Source organism: Fistularia commersonii, chromosome 33 (genome assembly GCF_037954325.1).
Source record: "Fistularia commersonii isolate RoL2024-O1a breed Wild chromosome 33, RoL_Fcom_v1.0, whole genome shotgun sequence".
In the NCBI taxonomy this organism is placed as follows: Eukaryota; Metazoa; Chordata; class Actinopteri; order Syngnathiformes; family Fistulariidae; genus Fistularia; species Fistularia commersonii.
Genome location: NC_141316.1, coordinates 7,619,496 through 7,646,937, shown reverse-complemented (window position 1 = coordinate 7,646,937; position 27,442 = coordinate 7,619,496). Strand labels below are relative to the sequence as shown.

The 27,442-nt window shown below is 41.5% G+C and overlaps 4 protein-coding genes across 6 annotated transcripts; 2 read left to right on the top strand and 2 right to left on the bottom strand.

The window, feature by feature from the left end:
* Positions 1–161: 161 nt before the first annotated feature.
* On the bottom strand, positions 162–8,415 carry uqcrc2b (ubiquinol-cytochrome c reductase core protein 2b). Of its 2 annotated transcripts, none has more exons than XM_086140347.1 (14): positions 8,298–8,415; positions 7,275–7,361; positions 6,236–6,385; positions 5,756–5,820; positions 5,584–5,640; positions 5,275–5,399; positions 4,693–4,790; positions 4,548–4,605; positions 4,365–4,460; positions 2,905–3,104; positions 2,424–2,504; positions 2,255–2,331; positions 900–1,053; positions 162–472 (listed from the first exon to the last, which is right to left on the bottom strand). In XM_086140347.1, exons 1-14 carry the CDS (start codon positions 8,328–8,330, stop codon positions 389–391), a joined length of 1,365 nt encoding a protein of 454 aa, XP_085996473.1. In that variant the 5' UTR covers positions 8,331–8,415; the 3' UTR covers positions 162–388. The 2 variants fall into 2 exon arrangements, with proteins under 2 accessions (XP_085996473.1, XP_085996472.1); XM_086140346.1 differs by lacking the exon at positions 7,275–7,361 and adding an exon at positions 7,138–7,239 and having other exon boundaries at positions 8,298–8,399.
* A 388-nt stretch (positions 8,416–8,803) lies between these two features.
* snu13b (SNU13 homolog, small nuclear ribonucleoprotein b (U4/U6.U5)) lies at positions 8,804–10,456 on the top strand. The gene is made up of 3 exons (XM_086140670.1): positions 8,804–9,017; positions 9,182–9,302; positions 10,033–10,456. The coding sequence occupies exons 1-3, from the start codon at positions 9,015–9,017 to the stop codon at positions 10,293–10,295; spliced, it is 387 nt and encodes a 128-aa protein (XP_085996796.1). The 5' UTR covers positions 8,804–9,014; the 3' UTR covers positions 10,296–10,456.
* Positions 10,457–12,679: 2,223 nt separating this feature from the next.
* crym (crystallin, mu) lies at positions 12,680–15,667 on the top strand. 2 transcript variants are annotated; one of them, XM_086140342.1, is made up of 8 exons: positions 12,680–12,927; positions 12,999–13,149; positions 13,872–13,934; positions 14,069–14,170; positions 14,486–14,669; positions 14,911–15,032; positions 15,106–15,186; positions 15,266–15,667. In XM_086140342.1, the coding sequence occupies exons 1-8, from the start codon at positions 12,761–12,763 to the stop codon at positions 15,482–15,484; spliced, it is 1,089 nt and encodes a 362-aa protein (XP_085996468.1). In that variant the 5' UTR covers positions 12,680–12,760; the 3' UTR covers positions 15,485–15,667. The 2 variants fall into 2 exon arrangements, with proteins under 2 accessions (XP_085996468.1, XP_085996469.1); XM_086140343.1 differs by having other exon boundaries at positions 15,102–15,186.
* A 207-nt stretch (positions 15,668–15,874) lies between these two features.
* Positions 15,875–21,769, bottom strand: LOC147214862 (ras-related C3 botulinum toxin substrate 1). Its single transcript, XM_086140345.1, has 6 exons — positions 21,461–21,769; positions 20,576–20,647; positions 19,940–20,057; positions 19,457–19,519; positions 18,026–18,185; positions 15,875–17,631 (listed from the first exon to the last, which is right to left on the bottom strand). Exons 1-6 carry the CDS (start codon positions 21,493–21,495, stop codon positions 17,501–17,503), a joined length of 579 nt encoding a protein of 192 aa, XP_085996471.1. The 5' UTR covers positions 21,496–21,769; the 3' UTR covers positions 15,875–17,500.
* Between the last annotated feature and the right edge of the window lie 5,673 nt (positions 21,770–27,442).

The following is a 27,442-nucleotide window of genomic DNA, read 5'->3' as shown; positions in this document are numbered from 1 at the left end:
GTACTTGATAATCAATGCGTTATAGATTGTTTACGATCATTAAACGAGAAAGAAGTTAGTTGGTGTGAGAGGATACAGAGAGTAGGGTTAAATGGAGGTTGATTCACCCCCTGAAGGGAGTAGCCAAAAGGAAAAGAAGAAACACCGTACACGATCAAGTCGAACCGCCTTTCAGGTAGATAGAATTTATTCATTATTTTACACGAACTATACAGTAAATGTGGACAAAATAGCAGTGATGCTGCCAGAAAAAAAAAGTTCCCAAAACTCCTTGGTGTTATGACATTAAGATGATCCACAACAAACAGCAGAGTGTCTCTTCTCTGTCGGGAGTATAAATTCTGCTTGGCTGTGACAGTGAGCACAGGACAAGGTGAGGAGGGGAGCTTTAGATCTCGTCGACGAAGGGTGTTTTTATGAGGTTGCCACTGGATGCCATGGTCTTCTTGCCAGCCACGAACGTCTTGGCCGCCTGGAAATAAATAAAGGTCATTATTATCTCTATGGCTTTCAAAGGAGTCCTTGACTGTCTTGAAAGGAGTCCATAAATTAAATGCGATATTAACCATAACACATGTTTCACAAACCAAAGACTCCAATAAAAAGGTTTAATAATAATACATATATTCATAGAGTGCTTTCAATGAAAGCTCTGCACAAGTGAGAAGGACTTCCTCCATCTTTCTGACTTTTTTCTTGTTTTTTCTGTGACCAGAGAAAGGTATAATTCTGGCTTCTCTGAACTTGTGGGAGATCTTAATCTTGTGATTTCATATTTTAGTGCAACTGGAGTGGCAAACAATATTTCCATGTGTTTATATTTATATCTATGGATACACAGTCAGATTCAGTTCCACAAATTATTATTAAATAGTCCCAGTCTGTTCTTTTCATCTTACATTGGCCACGTCCGTTAAGGACACGTTGTCGATGCTGGTGGAGATTTCCTCTGAGGAGCGGTAGGATCCGTCAGCCAGTGCCTGTTTGCCCATGGCCTCCAGCAAAGCCTCTGAGGTCTCCAGAGACATGAGGAGCTGAGCCTTCAGCTGGGCCCTGTGGGGACGACACACACCCACCGATCATGAGACACGAAAACACTGATCCTTTGAAAGCGGAGGGCAACAGAGGCCAACGTTCATCTTGTCCTACAATGCCATGTGTGTGACTTCAATTTTTTTTTTTTTTTTTCATTTTAGATTTAAAAAAAAATGTGTGTTATTCCCCTATTAAAATGTGCTTTTTTGGGCAAATTATGAAATTAGATACAAAACAGTGGCAACATAGTCAACAGTCCTGTAAGGACTGTGGCCTGACCCTTACTTATCATGTTTCAGCTGATATAATTAGGTTTATCATATATAAATTGTTTTTGGATTTTTGTTGTTTTTTTTTTTATTTTGAGCAGCATTTCAAACATTGTGTGGGACAATCACTGCAAAAGATATCAACCAAAAACATCAGAAATAGGACCAGGACTTGGAAAGAAGTTTAAAGTTGAAATTAAAATGAATTTGATCATGAGAGACATTTAAAGTTTATGCTTGGCCAACTTTTGTTCCTATTCTGAAGATAAAAGGTTGGCTTCAGAATTTCACTCAATGAAATATGTTCCAGTGGATGTCGGGATTACTATCAATCAAATATCAAAATTGGTAACCAATGAAGAAAATTCTAATGTCAAACGTTCACCCCTCAAGTTTTCATATCAGCGCATATATAAAGATACTGTCATTTGAAAAGGCACTGAAGGCTGACCAATTTAGCTGTTTGGCACAAACAATGATGCTGCAAAAAGACCTTAATAAGATTAAAATCTCATTGTGTTTCAGCCACCGGGTAGATGAATGTCCACGGGGCTTCAAAGTCCATGGGGTCAAAGAACATGTGGAAAGAGTGACGTCACTCTGTGTACTTCAGGCCCCCAGAGATGAGATGGAGGACGAATTTAATGAGAAAAGATTAAAAAAAAAAAAAAAAAAGGCCTCTGCCTCAGAAAATCAATACATCTTAAATTCAAATAATATTTAACATTAACCGGATTCTTCATGCTGGCTGACTGAATGGATGCAGAAGCCCAAAGCTGGCTGAACGGAGCGAAGAGCAGCTTCGTCTCAGTATTCTAATAGTTCACCATCAAACCAATGATGGTTTTATGAAGTGGAAAAGAAAAGTGAAAATGTGTCGCCTGTAGTTAAACCTTTGCTCATTAATGATCTGTAGATGTGTTGTTGTCCAGAGACGGATTCCATCTTACTTGGCGCGAGTGAGGTCAGCGGCTGTGACTCCACCTTCAGCAACAGACTTCACCTCTGCGAGAGCGGCCTTGATCACCTGAAGGCAAACCATTTGCACGTTCATAATCAATGGAAAAACAAAAACAATAAAAAACATTTAGGGTGAAATTGCAATGACGCAGTTCTCACATCCCCAGCAGCCTGTGCCTGAGAGATGGTGTAGACTCCGAATAGACCCGAGTCAGAGTAGCTGGCATTGAAGGCACTGACCTATGAAGAAAGAAAAAAAAAAAGTTTCTCCTGATGCCGCTAATCAATTCTTGACATTTACATCAAAGACCTCAATATTCTTTATTTACGGAAAAACTTTTTTTTTTCCATCAGTATCAAGTTTGCCCTTCAGACTCCAAAGCTTTAATCATTTTTCTTGAAAAGAAGCGTGTCAAACTCTGCAGCCAAAAAGGAGCCAGAACTCTATCAGCATCAATCCATTGCAATAAATCTATGAGGTTGCTTGTTTTTCCAAACACATCAAAACCAGATTTAGGAGGCTGTTAAAGTAACTTCTTGGCTATTGCTGGGGCAACACCAAAACAACAACCAAAACTAGCACCAGTACCAGAATAAAAGGTGTATAAATATCAGATGTGAAACGCTGTTAGCCACTCACGTCAAAGGGGTCGGCGGTTGCCTTAGCGACGGCTTGGGTCAACTTGCTGGTGATATTGGTTCCCCTCTTCATGTGTGGACCAGCTCCCAGCAGGTGCTGCAGCACACTGAAGGCCAACGCCTCACCACTGCCTGCCGCCGCCGCCTGGCTGACCACCGCCGAGTGTACCAGACTGCTGGTATCAGCTAGACGGACCTCACCTGGGGAGACGGATGGCAAGAAATTGTGAGGGTTTTAGCCTTATTTAACTAATATATATATATATATAGAGAGAGAGAAAGAGAGAGTTTGTTTTTGTTTTTTCACACGCTTTGAACACTACAACTTAAGCAACGATGCGGCTAATTTATGGATTTTTTGGGGAGGGGACGCTAACAAGCTTCACGCCACTAAAATATTTATCCACGCCACATCAGACCGGTGAAATGACCAGGAAATTCTGAGGCCGTTCAACTCCGACACCGAAGAAGAAAACTGACGGATTTAGTGCGCAGGAGGTGCACTCAATAGTCTGGAAATTATGGTTCATTTATATGTGCGTGTACATATATACATACACACACATATATATATATATATATATACACACCCACACACACACATATGTATATACACACACATACATACATACATACATACATACATACATACATACATAAACATAAAATACATACATTCATATATATGTACATATATACATACATATACATATATATACACACACGCATATATACACATTTTAATATATATATGCATACATATACATACATATATAAACATATATATATATACATATACACATATATACATATATATACACATTACAAGTAGACAATCTAAAATGGTTTTGTTTGCTTTTAATGGGGAAAAAATATTTTATTTCTTTATTGCTTTATTCTTTATTAAAAATGTCAGATCCAGAGTGTCATGAAACTATTCCTCATTATGTTGAGAGGAGATTTACTTTTGTTGATCTTTCTCTCTTAAGCAGATGCTATGATAAATGTCTATATAGAAAAAGGGGGTTCTGAATACTGAGATATAGTTTATATCCCCCAACTCTTTATTTTGGGGGTCTCATTAAAACACATAAGGCCCTTTGCTGGTCATGTACCAGGAGAAGGGCCAGTGCACTTACATTTCAGTTTTAATTTAGAATTTACACAGTGGGCTTAAGATAATGACTGTCCAAAGCATAAGATTCATTATGCAGCAGATTGGTGTATTTGCATTTTTAGCTTTATTCAAAAAAAAAAAGAAGAGGAGGAGGAGGAGGAAAAAAACAGCTGAGCATTCAGTACTGATGTGACCTGGGAATTAAAACGCGAATAAACTCAATGAATCATCATCAATCCTGATCCAGACAATATCTCAATGTTAAGATTCAGAACTGTTCTCAGCCTGCTCTGTTCTGTCTCGGGGGCTGGTGCGTGGGTGGCAGCACCGTCGCTTCCACTCACCTCCACGATACTGAGCTGCAGCCCCTGTGGTCCCTGTTCCGCTGCGGATGTTGAGGAACTGTTCTCCGACCTGCTTCAGAACAGTGTGATCGACTCCTGGAGGGAGAAGGCCGGCATGTTCCTATGAATGCCATACGTTGGCTGAAAATTTGTGAACTGTGTGTTGGACGTGTATAGGCTTACCCAGCCCCACCAGAGCCATTCTCGCGCTTGTGAAATTGTTCTGGACAAACTGATGCAACTAAAGGAAAAAACATTAAGACATGAGTTTACATCAGTTTATAGGAGACAAACTGTCTTGAAGGAACGATCCTGAAACAGTACTCACGTGGTCTGACTGGATGTTGCCCACCATGTGTTCTGGACAGTACAAGGAGTTACACAGGGCATTCTTATAGGCTGCGGCGTGCAGACCTTCCACCAGACCTGGAGAGAAGAACCAGGCATGATCATTCCCAGCAAAGTCTGATCAGCCGCATAGACTTCAGTCTTTTTATTAGAGCTGACATTTAACATATATTGCAGAAAAGCAACAACAGAGATATAGAACACTGTGAAACAGGTGGCAGATGATTACTGCCTGCCTTTCATTACATTTTATAGTTCCAATGATCCAAAGGACCTGCAGATTTTCCAGTTACAGACCCTTCATGAGCTGGTTCCAAGGCACAGAAAAACAAAGGTTTTAGCCGTGGTGTTTTACCTCAAAGAGTTCAAATGTACTCCGATTACAATTCAACAACGGACTTATTTCTACACCTTCCTTGTGCTGTGAATTGATATCAGTGTGGCATTATCAGCCATGAATCAGCCGCATTAAATGGCGAGAATAAGCAGTCACGTGATCCACTAACACAAACATTTAAATGAAAAAGGGTTTCTTGTGTGTCGACGGAAAAGCAGGGCGTACCTATCTGAGCACTGTGCGCTGCCTGGGCCCGATCCATCTTCACTCTCTGGGTCAGATCCGACACCTCCCATGGTCGGAATTCCGGTGCTGTCGTCACATTTATCAAATACTCCATGACTGTATCGCTGGCCGAGGACATCGCCAAAAACATAGCAGGGATAAAATGATAGCATTATAACGTGTACTGTTGACAAAAGCTGCAATCAAATCCAACCAACTATATTTTAAATAACATCTTCTGAATCAGGGAACATTTCTGTAATGACTTCCAGTGCATTTCTGGCTCTGGCGTAATGATCAGAGACTCACATATCATCCCTCAAGCAGTCAACGGTGTAGATCATATTCTCCCTGGATGATGTCACGCTGCAGAGGCACAGACATTTGCAGATAAGAACACTGATTGGGGAAGACAGGCGCTTCTATTCTTTTTTTTTTTTTTTGTTTTAAATACTATGGCAATTTTCTAGAGGTTACTGACCTCAGGCTGCCACCTACTGCCTCAATACCGCGGCATATCTTGAACGCTGAAGCTCCTTTGGTTGTCTGGCAAAGCAGAAAGGGAGGAAGAAACAGAAGCTACTGCTTAAGTTTAGAATTCACCCTACACACAGTATTGGTGCTTCATACCGAAACCTAGGGTGGAGAGGAAATAAGTAAACATTTTAACCTGTCTAGGTATTTGAAGCCTAATGAAACTTGAACCCTGAAAATATATATTACGACTTATGGACACTTGATTCATCTGTTATTTATGTGTAAAAATATTGTTCATAGGAAATAGCACCACTAAGAGCATTGTGCCAAAAATAGCCTCCACAATTCACAAATGAATGAATTTGACTTTGCAGGGCACAATAAATGATATTAATAAATACACTTCAATCCTTTAGCATGGATCAGATGGATCAAAGATGATTAATGGGAGAGATGACAGCAGGCTCTTAACGAAGCATCATACCAGGCTGGAAGCCAGTCGCAGGAGGTGGGTAACCCCCTGGTTTTCAGGGGTCTCATAGCGACAGCCGGCCTTAACAAACACTCCGATCTTGGAGGCGGGGGAATAATTCTCCAGTGAGGCGATCACCAATCCGCTGGGCAGTCGGGTCACCTGCACACAAATGAAAGGAAAACCTCTAAGAACGCCAAGTGGCTCAATACCACACTTTCCAAAGACTTGTGAGGTAACCTACGCATGTGTGTGTGCGTAAATAAGGAGAATTTAATCAACCATCAGTCTTAAATTGTATCTCAAAGGGCCACCTGACATCACCTGGACAATCAAATACCTGAAAGGGAACAACTCTGTTGAGCTTTCAACATAAACCACATGCACGGTTATAAAACATAAACTAAGCTTGCCATAAAACTTCAATAAAAAGTAGAGTTTCAATCAGATGTTGGTCTCTTGGATTTGCTGAGTTTGTTTTGAACATTAAAAAAAAACAATGCTAGTGTAGCAGATTTCTAAATAAAAAAAACTGACTCAAATGCAAAAAGATATTTCTTACGATATATTTACACATACAAAGCTTTTGGGAGATAAAGAAAGCAAGTTATGAGATGAAGATGAACGGTTGTGTAAGCGACTTGGCAAGATAACACATTTAGTTTCATGCAATGAATCAGGCTGAAGGCAAAGGAAATCTACATTCCTGCAGATAACCGGTCTTTGTCTCTCTTACTAGGTGTGTTTGATGTCCACTCTAGTCTGCAAATCCAACCACAGCCATTGAGGACTCTAACCTCTGTACCTTCATACAACAGCAATAATTCTATGGAGTTTTATGGAAAAGAAATCTTTATTTTGAGTTCCAAATAACATATTCTTGACCCGGCCAACCTCATCACTCCCAGACATACATGGACATCCTGGTAAGAGTGTGCAGCTCCTGGTGAGAGCTTGAGGCCAGCCAGGGGCTGGGCAAGCGACTGGCCTGCTCTGGCAGCTGCATAGAAACGTTTCTGTAGAGAAGAAAGACAAGTCAACAACCACTGACCTGCACATCCTGCGGCTGAAACTTAAAATGCTCAGCGGCCCCGTTGAGCTCAACCTTACGGGCAGCCTGAGCCGCGTAAAGCCTTGTCTGGAAAAAACAGAGAAAATGGGAAGGCGGGAAATTACAAGTAAAGTGTGGCAGGCTCACAGGAGGGATCTGAGGGGAAGGGAGGTCTGGGAGAACTAAAAGTTTTTGGAGGAGGACATGACATCATATTTACTGGTGGATTATTTCTAACAACTCTTAGTTTTCATTTACATTTCAAATTCGGATGACAAATAATGCATGCAATGCAGGGCAATGAAAAGCATGCATGTGCATTCTTACTGTATTAGAGCTGACACTATTTTCATTAATTGCATGTCTTCATCCTCGTTATCTTGGCAATTAGGATGCGGATGTAACAAATATTAGGTTATAAGATTATACCAGACAACTGGCAAAGGGTCTAGTCAGTATATTTCTGCAGCCTTCTGTTGAATGGATACATGCATGCATCGACGCCCTTTACACATAATCCATCAACGCGTCATAATCTTACATTACCTTACCCCTGAACTTAATATGCGGTTCAACCACCGTTTATAAAGGCAGTTTTTACAAGGCAGGACGATGCTGAGAGCCGTGAATGCTACATCTACGGGGGCAATGAGGTGAGGGAGCCTCGGTCAGCTGAGGAAGAGATGCTCGGTCAACGTTTCCTACCGTAGCATAAAGCGAGGTTTACTTCGTGGAGCTGAATGCCTCTTAAATAAGGTGTGTTTTTAGACCCTGGTCTCGGAGAATGGTGTTTAATACACTTCCAGATTATTTAATTCGTCTCCGAGATGAATATATGGGTATGTAATACGGAAATAATGAGTGGAGCTGCTGCTCAGTGGAGCCTTCAGCTGTCAACCCCTTCGACCTCTCTCTCTCCCGGGCGGACTGGACTACTTTCCCGGTCCGCAGTAACGGTCGTGCCGGGTAAAACCCGCTGCGTGTACCGGTGTTGCCAGTTTCTCGGGATAACGATATTCTTACCGATAACTGACTAAGTCCCCGAATCCCCTTCATCTCCTCTCTCCTTGGGACGACAAAGCAATATGGCCGGCGTCAAAGTGCCCTACCCAGCATGCTCTGTGAATTCCTTCTTCCGGAAGTGAAGACCCCGGAAGTGTATGGCGCCCCCTTCTGGTGTGGAGGTACAAAAATTAGATAATTCCACAAAATGAATGTTAACCTCATTGGATAATAATTATCATTAATTATCAATAATTAAAAAATAAAATAATAAATAAATAATAAAAACATATAAGAATCAATATTACATAAAATAAAAACTGGGCTTTAGGGGATAGTGTGTGATGATACATAATGTTGCATTTCTTTGTACGTTACGTATTTGTTGAAACTACAGTTTAAATGCCATTTCAAACCCCTATTGTGTATAATTGAGAAAAGGGGGCAGGTTTTTCTTTTTTTTCTTTTGTTTGAAAAGAGGGTAGGTGAGCGGCAGAAGTTCACTTCCGGTCTGTCCCCACAGTGCGCATCTGCGACACTTTTTGCCACACACGTGCAGTAAACGTTTGGTCTCGCCGGGTGGTACTGAGCATTTCGAGTTTTCTTTACGCTACTAAAACGTAAAAAGGACAACTAAACCATTCAGTGTCCCTTCGTGCTCCAAGGCCGTGTGAGAGAAAGTATTCCTCCGTGAAGCATTTCGCCGAGAGGGACGAAATCTGCAAACATACCGTCACAATGGTGAGTAAAAGAGTACTCTAAACAAGCTAACAGTTAGCTAAATAGTAGCCACTGCGTTGCTTCACACGGTGATGCCTATCTCAGAACAAGTTGAAACATCGCTCAAACTTATTTGCCGCGCTTCCATCTTCAATCGGTACTTGTTGTTTTTGTTAAATCTCTAGACTGAGGCACCCGTGAACCCAAAGGCCTACCCGCTGGCCGACGCCACGCTGACCAAAACCATCCTGGATCTGGTGCAGCAAGCCTCCAACTATAAGCAGCTGAGGAAAGGAGCCAATGAAGGTCAGTATGTATATCCCTAAACTGCAACATACTTAGTTCAAGTTGACTTTAAGTTTTACTAGTCCCTGCGTTCAAAGACAACGTCCACACCAGCTGTGAAACGTGAGACCGCGTTATCGCTTCTTCTACAATTGTGGCTAACTTATCCATTCATTTGCTAATAGTTCGTAGGAAAGTGGGTAAAAACAACTTGCACTCAACAGGAACAAGATCTAACTTTCATTTGCTTGATATTTTTGGTTTAGAGATGGAGTGTAACAAACCTTTTGTTATTTTGTCGTTATAGTTAATAATTAGATGAGCCACAAAGCGTTGCTGCAAAGCCAGTTCAAAGGAACAAGGAAAATGTTTAGCGTGTTGTACTGGACAGCATAACCCATTCACATTTTACTTCCAGCTGCACGAAAATTGTTAGTTTATACTAGATGGTGAGACTTAAATATCATAATAGTGGTAATGTTAATTTGTCAGTTGTATTTTAACCTTGCTTAAAACAACCCGTTCGGATCTCAGTTTATGTGAACATTAATGGAGTCTGTCATAAGTTGCGTTTTTTACCTCACAGTGTCTGCCATACACCTGTGTATGTCCCATGGTTGACAGACAGTGGGAAGCTTGTTGTGACATGTCAGACATAAATGATATGAACAGAATAGCATACCAACTGCATGTTCCCACATTCAGTGTGATATGAACTCCACGTTGCTCACAGTGCTTTGCTTCTCCACAGCCACAAAGACCCTGAACAGAGGCATCGCAGAGTTTATCGTGATGGCTGCTGATGCCGAGCCACTGGAGATCATCCTCCACCTGCCGCTGCTCTGCGAGGACAAGAACGTCCCCTATGTTTTTGTCCGCTCCAAGCAGGCCCTGGGCCGGGCCTGCGGGGTGTCACGTCCTGTTATCGCTACCTCAGTCACCATCAAGGAAGGGTCCCAGCTCAGCCAGCAGATTCAGTCTGTCCAGATGGCGATTGAAAGACTCCTGATGTGATTCTTGTATTGTTCCTATCATAGTTTTTCTTTTGAAGATATTCCAGAGAATCATGCAGAGGTTTATTTGATGTGCATGACATGGAAAGAATTTTCATATTTGGTTTTTAGTACTTTGAATTTAGTGCATTGCCTGATTCACAATAAAATATTTTTTATTTTAAAGAAGAGGTTTTTACTGGTTTTCTTCTGGTTTTGTTGTCACTCTTAGTTCACAAAACTATTAATTTCATTTTAAGTAACCTCAAGGTGAAAACTATCTTTGGTGCTCTGCATGACAGCCACCTGTCGTGTTATGAATAATAGTGTCATGGAGTTAATGCCCGCTCATCCAGCAATTTTGAGTCCAGTCTTTTCCGCTGAAGACCTCATGCAATTTGTTTGGAATTAGAATTAAAGCATCATGAGAAATAGCCAGTTTGATGGTCACAAAGGAATGTGAAATACTCAACTGTGAGTGCAATATTGGGCATAAACATTAATTGGTTCAGTCCAATACTACATATGGAGGAATATGAAGCCACAAGGACCAAAGGTAAATAATTTAAACCAAAGCTAATATTTTAGACACAAAAACTTCATAAAAGCTGTGTTTCATTAGATGCCTCTTTGACTTCTTGAAATTTCAATCAGTTGAGAGTTCTGTAAACAAAATGAGAATCAAATCTGTGTAACTGGTTTGTTGTGATAAGTTTAAATCAGTAACTCATCCACACAACACATCAGGTATGTTTCCTGGGGATAAACCCACGGCAATTTGCGTCATCCTTAATTTACACACCCTCCCCTCTGCACTGATCTTCCACTGAACATTTGTCCCCTTTTCTACACCGTTAACCGAGCGCACGGTAAACAGACTCCACTTTATCAGAAGATATAAGACCTACATGACTTCCTGTTTCCAAACTATTTGATTGTTTAAATATTTAAATAGACATAAACGCACTGTCCATTTTCTGCTGTAATTCAGACGTAAATATATTCTAACAAGCGTTATATTTCATGGACGCACCTCAACCTTTGGGTCAATCATTCACCAGGAAGTTGAGTCCTTTACAAAAGTCATTGACCAGTGCGTTGAAGTCGTAAGATTCACTCCTTCAAGCCTGCAAGTGAGATAAAAGCAAAGGGACGTTTCTGTGACACAACTGAGGGATCATTTTTTATGCATTGTAATGTCTTTGGACGCAGGTTATACTGGATGTTAATATGAAGCCAAGACTGCGTCTTCTTTCTACTTCATGATTATTTAATAGTTATGTTGTTTTGTAAAAGACAAATCAAATCACCCCCAAACGTTTACTCTGTTTTTAAAGATTTTTCCCTTCAGGGATCAGCACCGCAAATCAATCCCCTCCATCTAACCCTATTCACCGTATCCCCTTCTCTCACACCGACAGATGTAACGCCTTCTTTCATGCCATCCATAGATCTTCTTTGGTCTTCCTCTTGTCCTCCTACCTGGCAGTTCCAACTCCAGCATCCTCCGACCAATATATTCACCATCCCACTTCTGTACATGTCCTCTCTGACCGTATCTGCAAAACACCTAACATATGCTGTCCATCTGGTGGACTCATTCCTGATCCTATCCATGCTCCCAAAGAGAACCTCAACATCTTTGTCACTGCGATTAAAGTATTTTTTTACACAAAGTGACGAAGTAAGAGCCATGTTATGTTTATACAATTTACAATTGCAATCAAATATGTAAAATAAAATAAAATAAATATGAGGAATAAAATGAAAAAATAAGGAATAAAATAAAACAAACTAAAACATAAGGAATAAAATAAAAAAAGAAAGAATAACATTAAATAAACTAAAACATGAGGAATAAAATAAGAATTAAGGAATAAAATAAAACAGAATAAAACATAAGGAATAAAATAAAAAAAGAAAGAATAAAATAAAACAAAATAAAATAAAACATAAGGAATAAAATGAAAAACCAAGGAATAAAGTAAAACAAAACAAAAGGAATAAATGAAAAAAGAAAGAATAAAATAAAACAAAATAAAATAAAACATAAGGAATAAATTGAAAAACCAAGGAATAAAGTAAAACAAAACAAAAGGAATAAATTAAAAAAGAAAGAATAAAGTAAAACAAAATAAAACATAAGAGAATTTAAAAAAAGAAAGAATAAAATAAAACAAAATAAAATAAAACATAAGGAATGAAATAAAAAATAGGGAATTAAATAAAAAAAAAAAAAAAAAAAAGGAATAAAATAGAAAACAAGAAATATAATAAAAAAATACAGTTAAAATAAAATACATTTGCGAATGAATGTTGGTTCTGGGCCCCCCTCTGCAATTCTCCCGCGGGCCCAAGCAGCCTTCATGGCCGCCTCTGGAGCCTCTTTTTTTTTTTTGTTTTTTCTTTCACCGCTGAACTGAGCCCGCCCCCGGCGGCCTTTGACATCTGACGTGCGGATCCACAGGTTGCCGGTTCCAGAGAACCATGTCCGAGGCGCCGCTCTTCCTCCGGGCCCCCGTCGTTGCGCGCCTGTTGCGCACCGGGGACCTGGTCCCTCGGCTGGAGGAGGCCCTGGGGAAGTTCTCCAGGCGGGACAGCGCGGAGGTCCTGCAGCCCGTCCGCACCACGGTGCCGCTGCAGAAGCACCGCGGGTAAGTCCGCCGTGAGCTCCAGAGAAGCGCCGCGGTGCCGCCGCCGCTGACCGGAGCTTCCGCCCCTGCAGCTTCCTGGGCCTGATGCCCACCTACATGCAGAACGACGGGGTTCTCTGCACCAAGCTGGTGTGTTTCTACCAGCGGGAGGAAGGATCCACGCTGCCCGCGACCCAGGCCACCGTAGTGTTGCTCGACCCGGAGGTCGGGGACGTGAAGGCAGTGAGTACGGGGTTCTCCGGGGGCCTGTGCAGAAAAAAAGGGCCCCAACGCTAATGTTAGACGACTGAGTTTACACGTAGGTGAACAAATTAACCCTCGGTTGTCGCCCAGAAGTTTGCACCACTTCACATTTAGAAAGCTGTATTGTATAAAAAGTGTTTTCCTCTGTTGGATTTTTACAACATTTTGGATTTGTGCAACCCTCCCAGCTGGCTGCTAACACTCCATAAGAGCCACTCCTTAATTTATAATACTTAGTATTTCTTTTTCTAAGTTCGTTTTTATTACTTACTTAAATTATCAATTAATTGATTGTGTTCAAAGTATTGCATTGTCTGAATCACCCAATTCTTGCAACTTACATGACAATAAAAAAAAAATCTTGAACTTTTAGGTATTTTTAGGTATTCCTCTCTCAATTTCTCCACATCGAGGCATAGAGAGGAATCGAGAAGACGGTTCTCATTATCCCACTGACATGAGATTAACAAAATGATAATGACATGCACATTATAAAATAAAATGCGTCCACATACAATTCACTAGTTCCGAGGTGAAAAGATTTGAGTAATTTAAAGGCATAAAAACTGTAATGTATAAATATATGTATTGTGTGTGTAGAGCAACTTTTATAAATAAATATTATAAGGTGCTTGATGCTCCCCACTGTGGAAATCCTTCAACATTTTCATCATCTTATTTACACGTTCCCACTATCTTAGGTGATGGACGGAGACGCCATCACAGTCAAGAGGACGGCAGCCGCTTCCGCCATCTCTGCCAAGGTTTCGCTCTCCTTCGCCGAGTTTGACCCGTGGAGCCCTCGTGCACAGCATCCCTCTGTTAAAGCCACGCTTCTGTGTGTGTGTGTGTGTGTGTGTGTGTGTGTGTGTGTGTGTGTGTGTGTGTGTGAACACAGCTGCTGATGCATCCTGAAGCCAAAGTGCTGGCAATCCTGGGGACGGGCTCGCAGGCCCGCAGTCATTATGATGTCTTCACCGAACTCTTCTCATTTGAGGAGGTGACTGCACGAGAAACAAAGTGATTGTCACCCATAGGCCATCATATAGTATTATAACTACAGTTCCCAAACTATTCTGACCAAGGTGATTTTCGGCCAAATAAAACAACGGCACATAATTATATTGTCGACTTGAACACACTAGGATAAAGGCCTGGGAGAATTGAGAGTGGTTATTTTCTTAAAAAAGTCCAAAGCATATTTTTCTTTTCTCCATCTGCAGATTTTCTGCTGATTTATCGTGTAAATGAAGTATTAAATTCCTGTAGGTGTGTATCGGTGTCTTACCTGCCGTGATCCCCCCCGCCCTCCAAGGTGCGAGTGTGGAGCCACAAGAAGGAGCGGGCCGAGGGTTTTTGCAGCTCAGTTGCCGGCGCCGCGACGGCATGTGAGTCCGTGGAGGCGGCGGTGAGGGGAGCCGACGTCATCGTCACGGTTACCAAGTGCACGGAGCCTGTGCTCTTCGGTCGGTGGGTCAAGGCAGGAGCACATGTGGCAGGTAAGAGAGGAGACACAAGCAGGTAAATGTGGAACATTTAACACATGTATTTCTGGCTACAACCGCTAAGAGAGTCCGCACACTGCACCTGCTAACTCGGATTTTACAATAATCACATTAAATGCATTTTATATCATTAAATACGCATATTAAATCAATCCCTATGGTTTTAAAGCATTTGGTAGAATTTCTGCATGCAAAACACGAGTCAACACAGTGTTTGGCTGGTGTTGCTTTGCAGCGGTGGGAGCCTGCAGGCCGGACTGGCGAGAACTCGACGATGAGTTGATGGAAAGGGCGGTCGTGTACGTGGACAGCCGGGAGGGAGCCATGAAGGAGTCTGGTGACATCATCCTCTCAAAGGTCAGGCCAGACATGACGACGGCATTGCAGGAGCGTGCGTATTGAGATTTTGGACTTCCTTGCTTTCAGGCAGAGGTGTTTGCAGAGATCGGAGATGTTCTTAATCAAACCAAGCCTGCGTTTAGAGAGAAGACGACCGTGTTCAAATCCCTGGGTAAGAAGTACGTGTGGCGAGGCCCGTCCGCGTCCTTAGGCCCGTTTGACTGATTTGTTCTGTTTTTGCCGCCAAACAGGGATGGGCGTTGAGGACGCAGTGGCGGCTAAGCTGGTGTTTGACCGATTCACCGCAGAAACCGGGCAGCTGTGACAGACGTCTGGATGAACCGCTTAAAATCGATCCCTCCGCTATGTTGAATTTATTCACAAAGTGGTTAATGGGTTTAACATTTATCACAGATAAATGCAATAATTTATCTTTTCAAGGCCATTTCAGTCACGCTGGAGCTGGATGACAATCACCAGCGCCTTATATGCTGCTCTTGACCCACAGGCAAAAATACAATTCTAATACTAGGATTTACATGTGACTACTTTCATGTGAATTAATATTAGGAACAGAATTGGATGTTGACTGATGGATAGTCACGGATACTTTTTCATATTAAATAAACCGGGGTGGCTCTTTGGGATGCACAGATCAACAGCTGATTGAGTTTGTCTATTAGTTTGGTTTTGGAATGAGTCTGGGTGCATCTTTGACTCACTGGTGATGCCGAAGGGGGCTCCAGGGGACAAACTCTGAATCGGATGTGATGAATTTGCAACCAGCGGTCACTGGCATTATATAAAGTAATTGAACTATTCTAATGTCCTGAAAAATGCTAAGCAGAAGACACAAGGAAGCATTTTCAAAGAATTTATTTACTTAAAAAAGAAAAAAAAAAGGTGTGAAATGGTACCACATTTAGTAAGAATGTAAATCAAAATGTGTACTTCCACTGCACCAAAGAAATGCTGATGAGAATTAGTCCAGATTTTGTGGCTAAGCATGGTGGCCACATTTAATCAACGCTAATTTTAAACAATAAATTTGTTGAAATGTTAACCACTAAAATCAAAACAGGCGTTTAATTCAATCTTAACCTGTGAGTGCTTCTACACTGGCTCATCGTGGGACAATAATAGATGGGATCAAAATGACACTGTTGCACACCGTAGTGATAGCATCATATATTGAATAAAACGTCTAAATATCCTAAGCATTCGGAACAAGGATGAATGAGAACCCGAACTGCGCAATGGAGATCACAGATGTGTGCCTGACAACACAACAATCACATCTCAGGTAGGCAACAAATAAAAACCATGAAGTTGAATAACCTAAAAAGGTAGTTAGCATCTTTCGAACCGGCGGTGCTGCACCGTCACGTGGCTGAACGTACGACCTTTGCTCAAACATGTGAAATGAGAAACAGCCAGTGACCCGATGGTTCATCTGGAGAGCTCAGGAAGGACAGAAGAAGCTAAATTAGTGTTAATATCAACGGTCTGAAATGGTCATTCATTGTGGAGAGAAACCATTACATGTCTAAGCAGCTGCAACCAACACTTTACGCTACAATTACTTCGAAAGTGTGACTTTATGATGGAATCTCGCACAAGAGGAAAAGGAAATAAATTCGCATTAATTGACTGACTATGATGATCCTTCAGTTTTGGCAACACATCCGCCTGCTCAGATGACAAAGGTAAACAAAACCGTCCTTCAACCACAACTGACATGGACCGACACTGAAAAGAGAAATGATCATATGCCTCTGAACACTTGGTTTTACCGCCCGCCAAGGTGTTTACATTTTTGAAGCTGGAAGTTAGCAAAATTTGATAAAAACTACCAAGTTAATCACAAATCTGATGGAAAAACTTGCTTTTGCACAAGTCAAGGACTTTTGAGGGCAGATCCGTTTGACATGGTTAAGAAAAAAACGTTTGATTTTACATAGGCCTTGGCGGAGGTCTGCACTCACATTTGAGTTTCATCAAGGCATCAGGAATCCGGTCAGTGTGAAGGTAAATAGTGCAGAGCAGAACATTCTTCTCTTGTTTAACTCGATGGTAATTCCATGATAAAAATCAGTCATTAGTGTTCCTTCGCAATGTTGGAGAAAAATACAGACCTTTTTTTAAAAAAAAAAAAAAAAAAAAAAAAAAAACAACTTGTAAAACGCTCCTTCTCACTTCATGATCCCAAATCAACCCCCCTCACATTTGCAAAGGCCTTAGCAAAGTTAACCATATCATTCTTGCCAATCTGGAAGGACTGGACCAATGTAAGCAACCAAGATCTACAGGAAAATGCTGCTTAAATCTGTCAAGCTCTTAGAGATGCAAGTCTGACCTACCATAGTGTCTATATAAGCAAGGACAACGGGGAAATGGATATTTGGAGAACCAGGCCGAAGTATTTCTTTCCTCTTAGTGGGTGAGTTCAGACTGCAGTTGTGTTTTCTACTCCCTGTGGCTCTGGATTACAATAGGCTGCACTTCCTCTTCCTCTTCTTCACAGGTGGGGGGCACAAGACTGCCCTGATGGCTTCATCAAACACCGTCTTAAGGCCGCGCTGGGTTAAAGCTGAGCACTCCAGATACTTCACCGCACCTATTGGAAGAGAGCGAGCAAATGCAAGAGTCAGTTGGGGTTAGGGGGAGTTTCTGTCGAGCCCGAGACTGTCTTCTGTGGTTATGAGAGGAGCTCTGCAATCTTAGGGCAGATGACAACTAATGGCAGCTCAGCTTCAGATCCAGCACAAATACAGTGTTTTTGAGAGGTTCACACAAACAAAACCAATTCTATTGGAATTTGACATATTTTACAGTACAAAGACATGCCATTTCAATGACGTAGGTCTTTAGGAAAGGGGCATTTACCCCCATTCACCATTAAGGGTTCAACATACTCATCGAGACAAACATCCTGTCTTGATTGGATTGGAAACCTGAAAAACAAAAATGCTTAAAATCTGTGTATGGGGTGGCACGGAGCTTAAACTGACTTATTTCTTTAGCCATGGCCAGTCCCTGAGGGTAGATGATGGGGGTGAGCTTCTTCTCCTTGAGCTTTTCAATAGTGTCCTTGTCGTCTCTCAGGTCCAGCTTAGTCCCAACCAGAATGATGGGCGTATTGGGACAGTGGTGTCGCACCTCTGGGTACCACTGGTGAGCAGGAACAAAGGTCAGATCAGGGACTGTACATTTACTAAATTGCCAATTTCCCTGTGTCTGATTTTGTCAGAAACTAGGAAGACACAAACTTCTGTTTACACTATTAGCTCACAAAATCAAACCAAAACATTTAACATTGCTTTACAAGTTTTATATATATATATAGAGAGAGAGAGAGAGAGAGAGAGAGAGAGAGAGAGAGAGAGAGAGAGAGAGAGAGAGAGAGAGAGAGAGAGAGAGAGAGAGAGAGAGCGAGAGAGAGAGAGAGAGAGAGAGAGTTATATATATATATATACACATATGATATTAAGCAGGGGGTCCAATTTTTACAGCAGGGTAAAGTGACCACTACCAGTGAAGTGTGGGTGTTGTTTCTATATTTACTTGGCAGTGGGGATGGGCACCAGCTGAGCACACAAAACATAGCTGGATGCATAGCAGTGGCATGTGTCAGCTAAAATTCTGACACAATTTGGCACTACAGTCATGCCAGCCTAATGGAAAATCCATTTTATTTCACTATACCTTAAGTTATTGGAAATTAAATAGACAGCAAAGCAGAAAAATCAATTTTATTGGACCTTTAATTACGTGGTCTCCCATTACAGATTAACCCGACAAGTCGGTTACTTTGTAAGTAATGATAAAAAAGGAGGTAATAGAAGATCAATTTTATTACTCCGCTGCTAGAAGTGTTATTACAACACACCATAATATCGTTATGGGCATTGCTGTGGCTGTTACCATTTGTTTAATGTGAAAAAACAAGACCTGGTGGAAACCGGCAAGTCTCTGTTGTTCAGCGTACTAGCGTAGTGATGCAGATGTCTAATTGCGACGACAATAATACAGCGCCAGGTTGTATGGAATCCCAGTACTCAATGAGTATACAGAATACCAGGAACTATTTTTTATTTCACTTTATGGGAGACTGTTTGGTACTATCTTAGTGTAAAATATGAAACTGTTACTTTTTAAACACAGCAAAAAAATCATGTCTGATAAAATGATCCATTTCCAGTTTGATGACTGAAAAGTTTCTGCTCCAGTGTCATAAGCTATAACTAGTCGTAAATACAGTATGCAAAATAATTAAAATGACAAAAGGATCAGTTCATGTGACTCAGGGAATAACATTAATTAAGTGAAATTACCAATCATAAACAGGTAGCTCTTGTTGGACATTTTCACCATGTAAATGAAATATTACTGATTTTAGCAGATGATACCACCAGCTGAGATAAAGAGAGGACAGTTCTCACCTTAGCACGGACGTTTTCGAAAGAGGCTGGACTAACAAGGGAAAAGCAAATCAGGAACACATCCTGGAAAGCAAAAAAAAGACACTGCTGAGCATCTTGAAGGCAGAAAAGTCAAAGAATACAAACCTCAATTTCAAATGTAATATTTTTTATTAATTGTGAAATCAGAATATCTCTGAAATGCTAAGTGATGAAGATATACAAGCTGAAGATTTGGTCTAGTCTTGTTTACTGCAGTCTGACACAGTCTTTTAGCATAACGACTGGTTTGTTGTGAGGACAAAGGAGGCAAACAAGAGCTCTTTCTCAGCCATCCTTCACACTGCCTAGGTACTATAGATACAAGGCTCGCAAGTGACGAGTGAACAGACTCTGTCTTAAGGCTTGTGAATAACTCCGAATCATGGCAAGTAAAGTGAATACATGCCCACACTGTCTGGGAAATAATGGTTAGTGACAAGCAGTTATTAGTTGTATACATACTGTCTGTGGGTAGGACAGTGGCCTGAGTCTGTCGTAGTCCTCCTGTCCTGCTGTGTCCCACAGGCCCAGGTTCACTGGCTTCCCATCAACCATCACATTGGCGGAGTAGTTGTCAAAGCTAGGGGGGAAAAAGTGGATGTTTAGCTAATTGTACTTGAATATGTAATGTGATGACCTAAGATACAAATGGGATGTCTAGAAAGTCCGACCACATGTGTGCTGAGTCATTCAAGTAAAGTCCTCTGACATATTGTCGAGCAACTGTAATGTTATTTATTGGCCAACTACTCTTTCTCCAATTAAAAACTTGCAAAATGAAAAATAAAATAAATAAAATTAGCCATCGGGTTTCCAAACTGCATTTGAGTCTGTTGAATACTGGACAGGGACTGACCAAGAAACATCTTTACATTGTTTTATCTGAATTTTTTTCAGGGGACTCAGCAAAGCTTAAAGCTGTGAATTTGCGGAAAGGTCCATGACAACCACTACCGAGTAAAAACACACACCAAGAAACTGTACATCTGAGGTCAGTACAATTCCTAACCATAATCAGCTTATTTTTCAATTGCTGTATTGCTCTTGTTGTCAAAGATTTTACACTTATACTACCGCTGTTACTATAGCGTTTCTTACACAGTGGGGATGTACTCTCCTGGGAAGGCATTGGTGGTGTAGCTGATGAGTAGGCATGTTTTACCCACAGCCCTGGTGGGAGAGAAGACAAGGAGGGTTCAGAACAAGAATAACAAGTACAATGCATGTTAATGTGAACTTTCAGTTTAAATGTTGCTAAACTGAATCTTGGATGAGCGCATATTTTACTACAGAAAGTTATATGTCGAACAAATTCTTCCATGTCATTGATTTATGGAGATTTACACCGCTGATTTGTTCATTGTTAATACAAGACTACCGGTGTTTCACAGGATCAAGCACAATAGGGATTGTGTGTGGGGAACCACAATGAGGAAATAAAGTTGTCTTTTAAACTGCATGACATATTAATGTATTGCTAAGTCTATCACATCATATGAAATGCTGAGCGGGGATGTCAATTTTGACTGGACTGTAGAAAGTAGATTACAAACCGATATCAAGGCAACTTGTTTTATTACTTTTCAGAAGCACTCGGTTTCTGCATAGTGCTCATTAACCACCAAGTACAAAGTTTAGAAACCATCGGGGTTGGTCACAAAGGTAAGACGAGGGATCACCTAAATCACTGATTGGAAAAGTCAGTTTTGGACAAGCCATCCCTGCAAAATGACTCGCTGCGGTTCATTCAGTCAAACCTAACTCGGCGTATGTGGGTAAATCTGTCTGACCCAGCTGGACAAGAGAGCACGGACAACAACAGCTGTCGCTCATGTTGGCATGTCTGGGGCTTGTTAGCAGCTAGCCAACTGTTGGTAACTGGGTCAACGACAACAACCGTGCTAGCCTTTAGCCACTTTCGAAGCTGCTTAAGTTAACCTCTTAAACGGTTACGGTTATAACAAATACGACGTTTTAACTTACCCGTCCCCCACTACAACGCACTTAATGGCCTGCATCGGGAAGCTCGTTACAGGTAGCTAGTTCTCAGTTAGCTTAGCTTGCTAACAGCGGCTAAACTCCGGTTCGAAAAAGTAACGGTGCGGTGCACACTAACTGACGTGAGCTCGACCGCACTCCCGGAAAGTTTCCACTATTGAAGAGCCAGATGATATCCGACTTTGCCCTCTCCCTCCTCAACAAACAGTCGAAACTCTAAAGTTGTGGAAAGAAGCAGGCAACACCCAAGGAAAAAAAAACTCTAGGGTCAAGAAGATTGATAAAAAAAAAAACGCCCACAGTTTGGAAGCGGCATTCCCTACAAGTCACATCCGGTCCGACCGGGACAGCCGAAGAGCGCCATCTAGCGGTGACATGATGTCATTGCAGCTCCATGGACCTTTAATGCAGGTTCATCCCATATCAAAATACTCTATTATTCAGAGCAGTATGTCGGTATTTTTTTACATATAAATGTATATTTATATGTGTGTGTGTGTGTGTGTGTGTGTGTGTGTGTGTGTGTGTGTGTGTGTGTAAATGAATAAATATATATTTATAGTTATTGCAATTACAATATAAATGAAAAAAACTGGGTCATGCACTATGACATGAAGCTGCACAGGGCAGCTTATAATAATAATAATTTATCCTTTATTGATCCCAGGTGGGGAAATTCGTTCTCTGCAATGAACCCATCATGGTTGAACCATGAGCAGGAGGCTGCTGTCCACCAGCGCCAGGGGAGCTGTTTGGGGTTTAGTGTCTTGCTCAAAGACCCCTCCGACACATTAGGAGGTGCTGGGAATCGAACCAGGAATGTTCGGTTACGAAGACAATTGTCTCTGGTTTATTAGTTTTCTGGTTATATTTTTGCTACTTATTTCAACTGTAAAACGGAGGGAGACAGTTTTACAGTTGAGAAATTTGATTTTATTACCAAGGAACTGCCCCATATATTGAACTCCCAACAATTGTAATCTGATGAAACTTCCTAAATAATACATTTACCTCTTTGTTTGTGTATAAACGCTACTTTCATGCTTATTCTTTTTGCTGCATTCTTTCTAATTCACAAATCCAGCTGTGCTCTACACCTCAAATTGTTTTCATTCCTTGCAATTCTTCCTGTGTACATCAGAGAGCAGCATTTCACATTTTATACTGTTCATAGAAATTATACACCTCTCTTCCCTCCAACACTATTATCACACACACACACACACACACACACACACACACACACACACACACACATTGGTAACCTCCACTCTGGATTATGTGACAAGGGGGATTTGATTTCTCAAGCAAACAACACATAAGTGGGGTAACTGTCCCCGTAAGTGTGTGTGTGTGTGTGTGTGTGTGTGTGTGTGTGTGTGTGTGTGTGTGTGTGAGCGTGCACATGGGTGTGTACGGGGAGTGTTAATGGCGGATAAACAGGCCTGTTGCAAACCCACTGGGGAGCGAGATGTTTGAGGACGTCAAACTGATATAAAACACGAAAGGGGAAGCCTGTACCAAGGAACGATTCACACACATCCTCAGGGGGCGACATTTTCTAGAATTCACTCTGTCTTTAACTGGTTTCATAAAGCTTTACAGCTGGCGTGTCCAATAAAACCGCATGTGTTTGCTGCATCCAGAGTACTGGAATTTGTCACCATCAGATCTTTTCTGCTTAGTCTGAGGTGGATTCCCGCTGATGCTCTGATAGATGGATTACTGTTATTGGTGATGATTTGCCTTTCAGACAAACATCAATAATTGTATTTATGTTGGACTTTGATGCTTTATCCAAGAAATATGTGATCAATACAAACAGGCTATGCGTGCTTCTTGGAGCATGTGGGAAACATGCCTCTGGGCGAGAACTTGGATTCACATCTAAATCGATATATAAACGAAAGAAATACCATTCATTTTTTGGAAACATTTTCGTCATATGTATTTTTGTAAATCCTTAATCTTATTCCGTGAGCCGATTCTCTGCGGGTCAGCGTGGGCCAGGAATTATCCTCTGAGACAGGAGACATGTCAGCTGGCTCAGGACCAGCAAACAGAGACGAACCAAAGAGACTCTGTTCAACAGGAAACAAAACAGATATATCTTTTTACTCCCAACATGATTTCACTTGCATTTTCTTTTCCTCTCATCAACTCCTACTATCTAATACAAAAGTGTTTGGTTTGTTTACGCAACAGAGTCCACGGGAGCCCGTACCCCACCCCGTCACAGTACAGCTAGGCTCCGGTATCAAGTAACAAGCCCTCTTTTCCTGCAGTGTTTCTTTGTTTGACATGATTTGCCATCACGTTGTGCGCTCTTGCCTTTTCTGAAGCCGCGTTCCCTTTCTCATGTTGCCCCGTCTCCTAGCGCACGGCTGTAATTCAAAATGCATTAACTTCAGAAAAATGTGCAGATTGCATGATTCTGGCAGGTTCTGATTCAAAGTTCTTATCTCCACGGTGCTTTTTCCACGTGAGTTCACTTTGAAAGAAAAACGATTTTCCACAGCGTGAACTCAAGCCGGTCTTGCAGACATGTAAACATGAAGATTCGGACACTCAAAGATGTAATCTGCGATGACGTCGTGTGGTAGCTGAGGATTACAATCGGCTATTTAAGTAATGGATTGTTCGTTTGGCTTTTTTTTTTTTTTCCCTTTTACACCTCGTTTTATAGCGAAAGACAGAGGTTTCTGTCTCTGACAGTATTATTAGTGTTACGCAAAGGTTTCGGCGATAACTTATAAGGCACAGAGAGCTTTCTCCGGGTGTGCATGGTAAGCCCCGGTGCTCCCCCCTGCATCCCCGGCCATATGCATCCTCTCTCACTTTGCAGCTCACAGCCATTTCATCTGATCATTATGCTCCGCCATTACTTCTCTAAATAATCACCAAGATTTAATGACCCCTGTTGCAACACTTTCATTTGCATGGGGGCGATATTGTCGGTCTGCAGGCGATCGACACTTAAATGGCCGGATGTTCTCCATAATGGCAGCACTGAGTCTACAGGATTACAGGCTGGAATTAATTTCAGCCAAACTGAACACATAAAGCAGCTCGCTCCACCCCGCTGAGGCTTCGGCCTCCAGTATGTACCGCCGCTATCTGTGCTTTCCACATGATCGATGCAAACCCGCATACGGGCGGTGATAAGATCCGACGGATTACTAGGATTTCTACGAATTGGTCAGTAGCTCACGTCACGTGATGATGTGACAGGATTTCCTCGATTAAGGTGTTCAAAATGGGATCTCGATTCGCTAAACAGTGACTTGTCGAGCTGCAGGCACGAACAAGAATACAAGGTCGTTGTGAAATTTGACTACCACACACACAAACATATACATGTCCATATATATGTGGGTGTGTTTTACCCGTCGATTCATCTGACATCCCATCATCCATCCATTCATTCATCCACACTGGGCATGGGCAGTTTCTTCCAGTCCATGCATCCAGATTGCCTAGTAGCCAGCGGCTCCCGGCAGCACGCTCCCCAAAATAAACCTCGCTCTTGACAAAGTCTTCACTCCACTAACACTGAACGGGAGCATATGCTGAAAGTTAGTCATTAGTGTCCACATCATAGGAGGGGACAGCTGTGTGACTTCCTGTGTCCAGCTCCATCTGGTCCCAAAGCTGTTTATCCGAAGACAAACGCAATGAAAACTGTGATATAATGACGATCAGACATGAGTCACTTCTGCGCTCATACTGGATCAGCTGTAATGGAGCAGCGAGTTGAGTCACATGCTGCTGTATTGAATGTGATGGGAAGTTTAACTCCCGGATGGGAAAATGGCTCACATGTTTCCTTTTCCCCACCTTTCGCTGTGTGTGTATTTGTGTGCGTTTGTGTGAGTGTGTGTGTGTGTGTGTGTGTGTGTGTGTGTGTGTGCGCCTCCTCCTCCAGTTTCTCCTGTGCTCTGTGTCAGCAGCGCACTTTCTCACCCAGAGTGAGAAGCGAAGTGTGTCACTCGTGTGTTTGCTTTTGCCACAATATGTGTGTGTGTGTGTATTTTCGGAAGATTTGTCAGATTCAGTCATCCAAGTTGTGGATATACACACTCAACATTCCTCATATTGTTCATTAGGTGTACCAAAATGATGTTGGTTGCAAATATTTCAGTGTTCTTCAACATTTCAGGGTCACACACCAAAATAAAGGACCAGAGATAAGGGACCCATCTGACTGACAATACACACAATCACATGCTGCACATTGTCAGCGATCCAAAATACACTTTAAATGTACCTGTTTTTGTAATGACTTTTTATTTTTAAAATATTGTATCAAGGCAGAAGTGTGATGTTATTATTATTATTATTATTATTATTATTATTATTGTTGGTAGTAGTAGTAGTATTATTACTACTAAAATTATTACCATAATATTATTACTTTTATGACCATTGTTATTATTGGCACCATTATTATGATTACTATTATTACAATTATTATTATTTATTACGATCATTACCATTATTATAATTGTTACTATGATGATGATAAGTATTTTTATTATTATTATGATTATTATGATATTATTATTATTATTATTATTATTATCATTATTATTATTGTCATTATTATTAGCTAGTTCAACTCAATACACAAGATAAAGATAAATTTGAAGAGTGCCCTATAGTTTCGATATTTACACCCCAGACTTGGTCGGGGAGGTTGGACTTGGCACTGACTGGTCAGAATCGCTTTTTAAAAAGTACCTCGGACTCATTTCTGCGTCTCAACGCACACCCCATTATAACAGCGTGGTTCGCAAAGTAGGTTAAATTTGCTGCAAATGTTCCTGCAGCGCAGCTACAGCCAGGAAATGTAGTGGATGAATCTGGTTACACCCTGCATGCAAGATCATTTCCTTCTTGAACGAAACACAAGCTCGAGGCGCAAGGATTTGCGAGAGCTTTCTTGGAGGGCAGAATAAAAACAATCAGACCTCACGCTGAATTTTCATTTGCACCCATGAAAGTCAAAATGGCGAAGCTTGGATTGGCTGGTTGTCTTTAATAAAAGGCAGATTGTATTCTGTGGTTATTTTGATCTACTGTTATTCCAAACTTCCCCAGGGTTTGCGACAGAGAACGATTCATCCATTTCTACTTTACCGCGTTTGTAGAAAGATAGTTTCCGAAGCTCTTGCTTTAATTGAATACAAAAACAGTAAACGTTACAATAAATCTTTGTGTGTCTCTGTAAAAAATGCTTTGGTATGAATCTCCACATTCTTCTGGAAACTTAAAGAAATATGCCAACTCTAAGGAGTTTCAAATTTTTCATTCTCTGTACTCTAAGACTGGAAGATGAATGGCGTTCTCTTCTCTGTCCAGTGACATCCACCTACTGTACCGCCGGTTCGCTCAGCAAAAAGAATAAACGGCTGAATCTGCAGGCTGGCTTTATCAATCATGTCCAAAAACATATAGTAAATATATAACTGCAAAACACACTGTGTCAACTACTTTCATTCATTCATTCATTCGTCCATCCATTATCTATCTGGCTTGGGGTGACGGGGCGTCCGGAGCCTATCCCAGCTGTCATTGGGCGAAAGGTGGGGTTCACCTTGGATCAGTCGCCAGTTGATCACGTATAGACATGCAACCACTCGCTCTCTCATCCACAAAGTCCGGCAATTCAGGGTCTCCTATGGACCTCCTGCGTGTTTTTGGACCGTGGGAGTGACCCGGAGTGACCCCGCACAGGTTTAATAGTCAAGCTACGAATTCTTGTTTCTTCAGACGGGCACGTAACGAGTCTCGAGTCCGGAAAGGGAGCGATCCCCAACCTAAGTCTACGTGCTAGAAACAGAAAAAAAAAGAATTGCATCCGTCCTTTTTTTTTTTTTCTCGTGGCGGGGTCACGGCGAGGAGGGGAGATTCCCGAGAAGCCGTGTGTGAGTCTTTGACGGCGATTTATTATCCGCCAAGAATGGA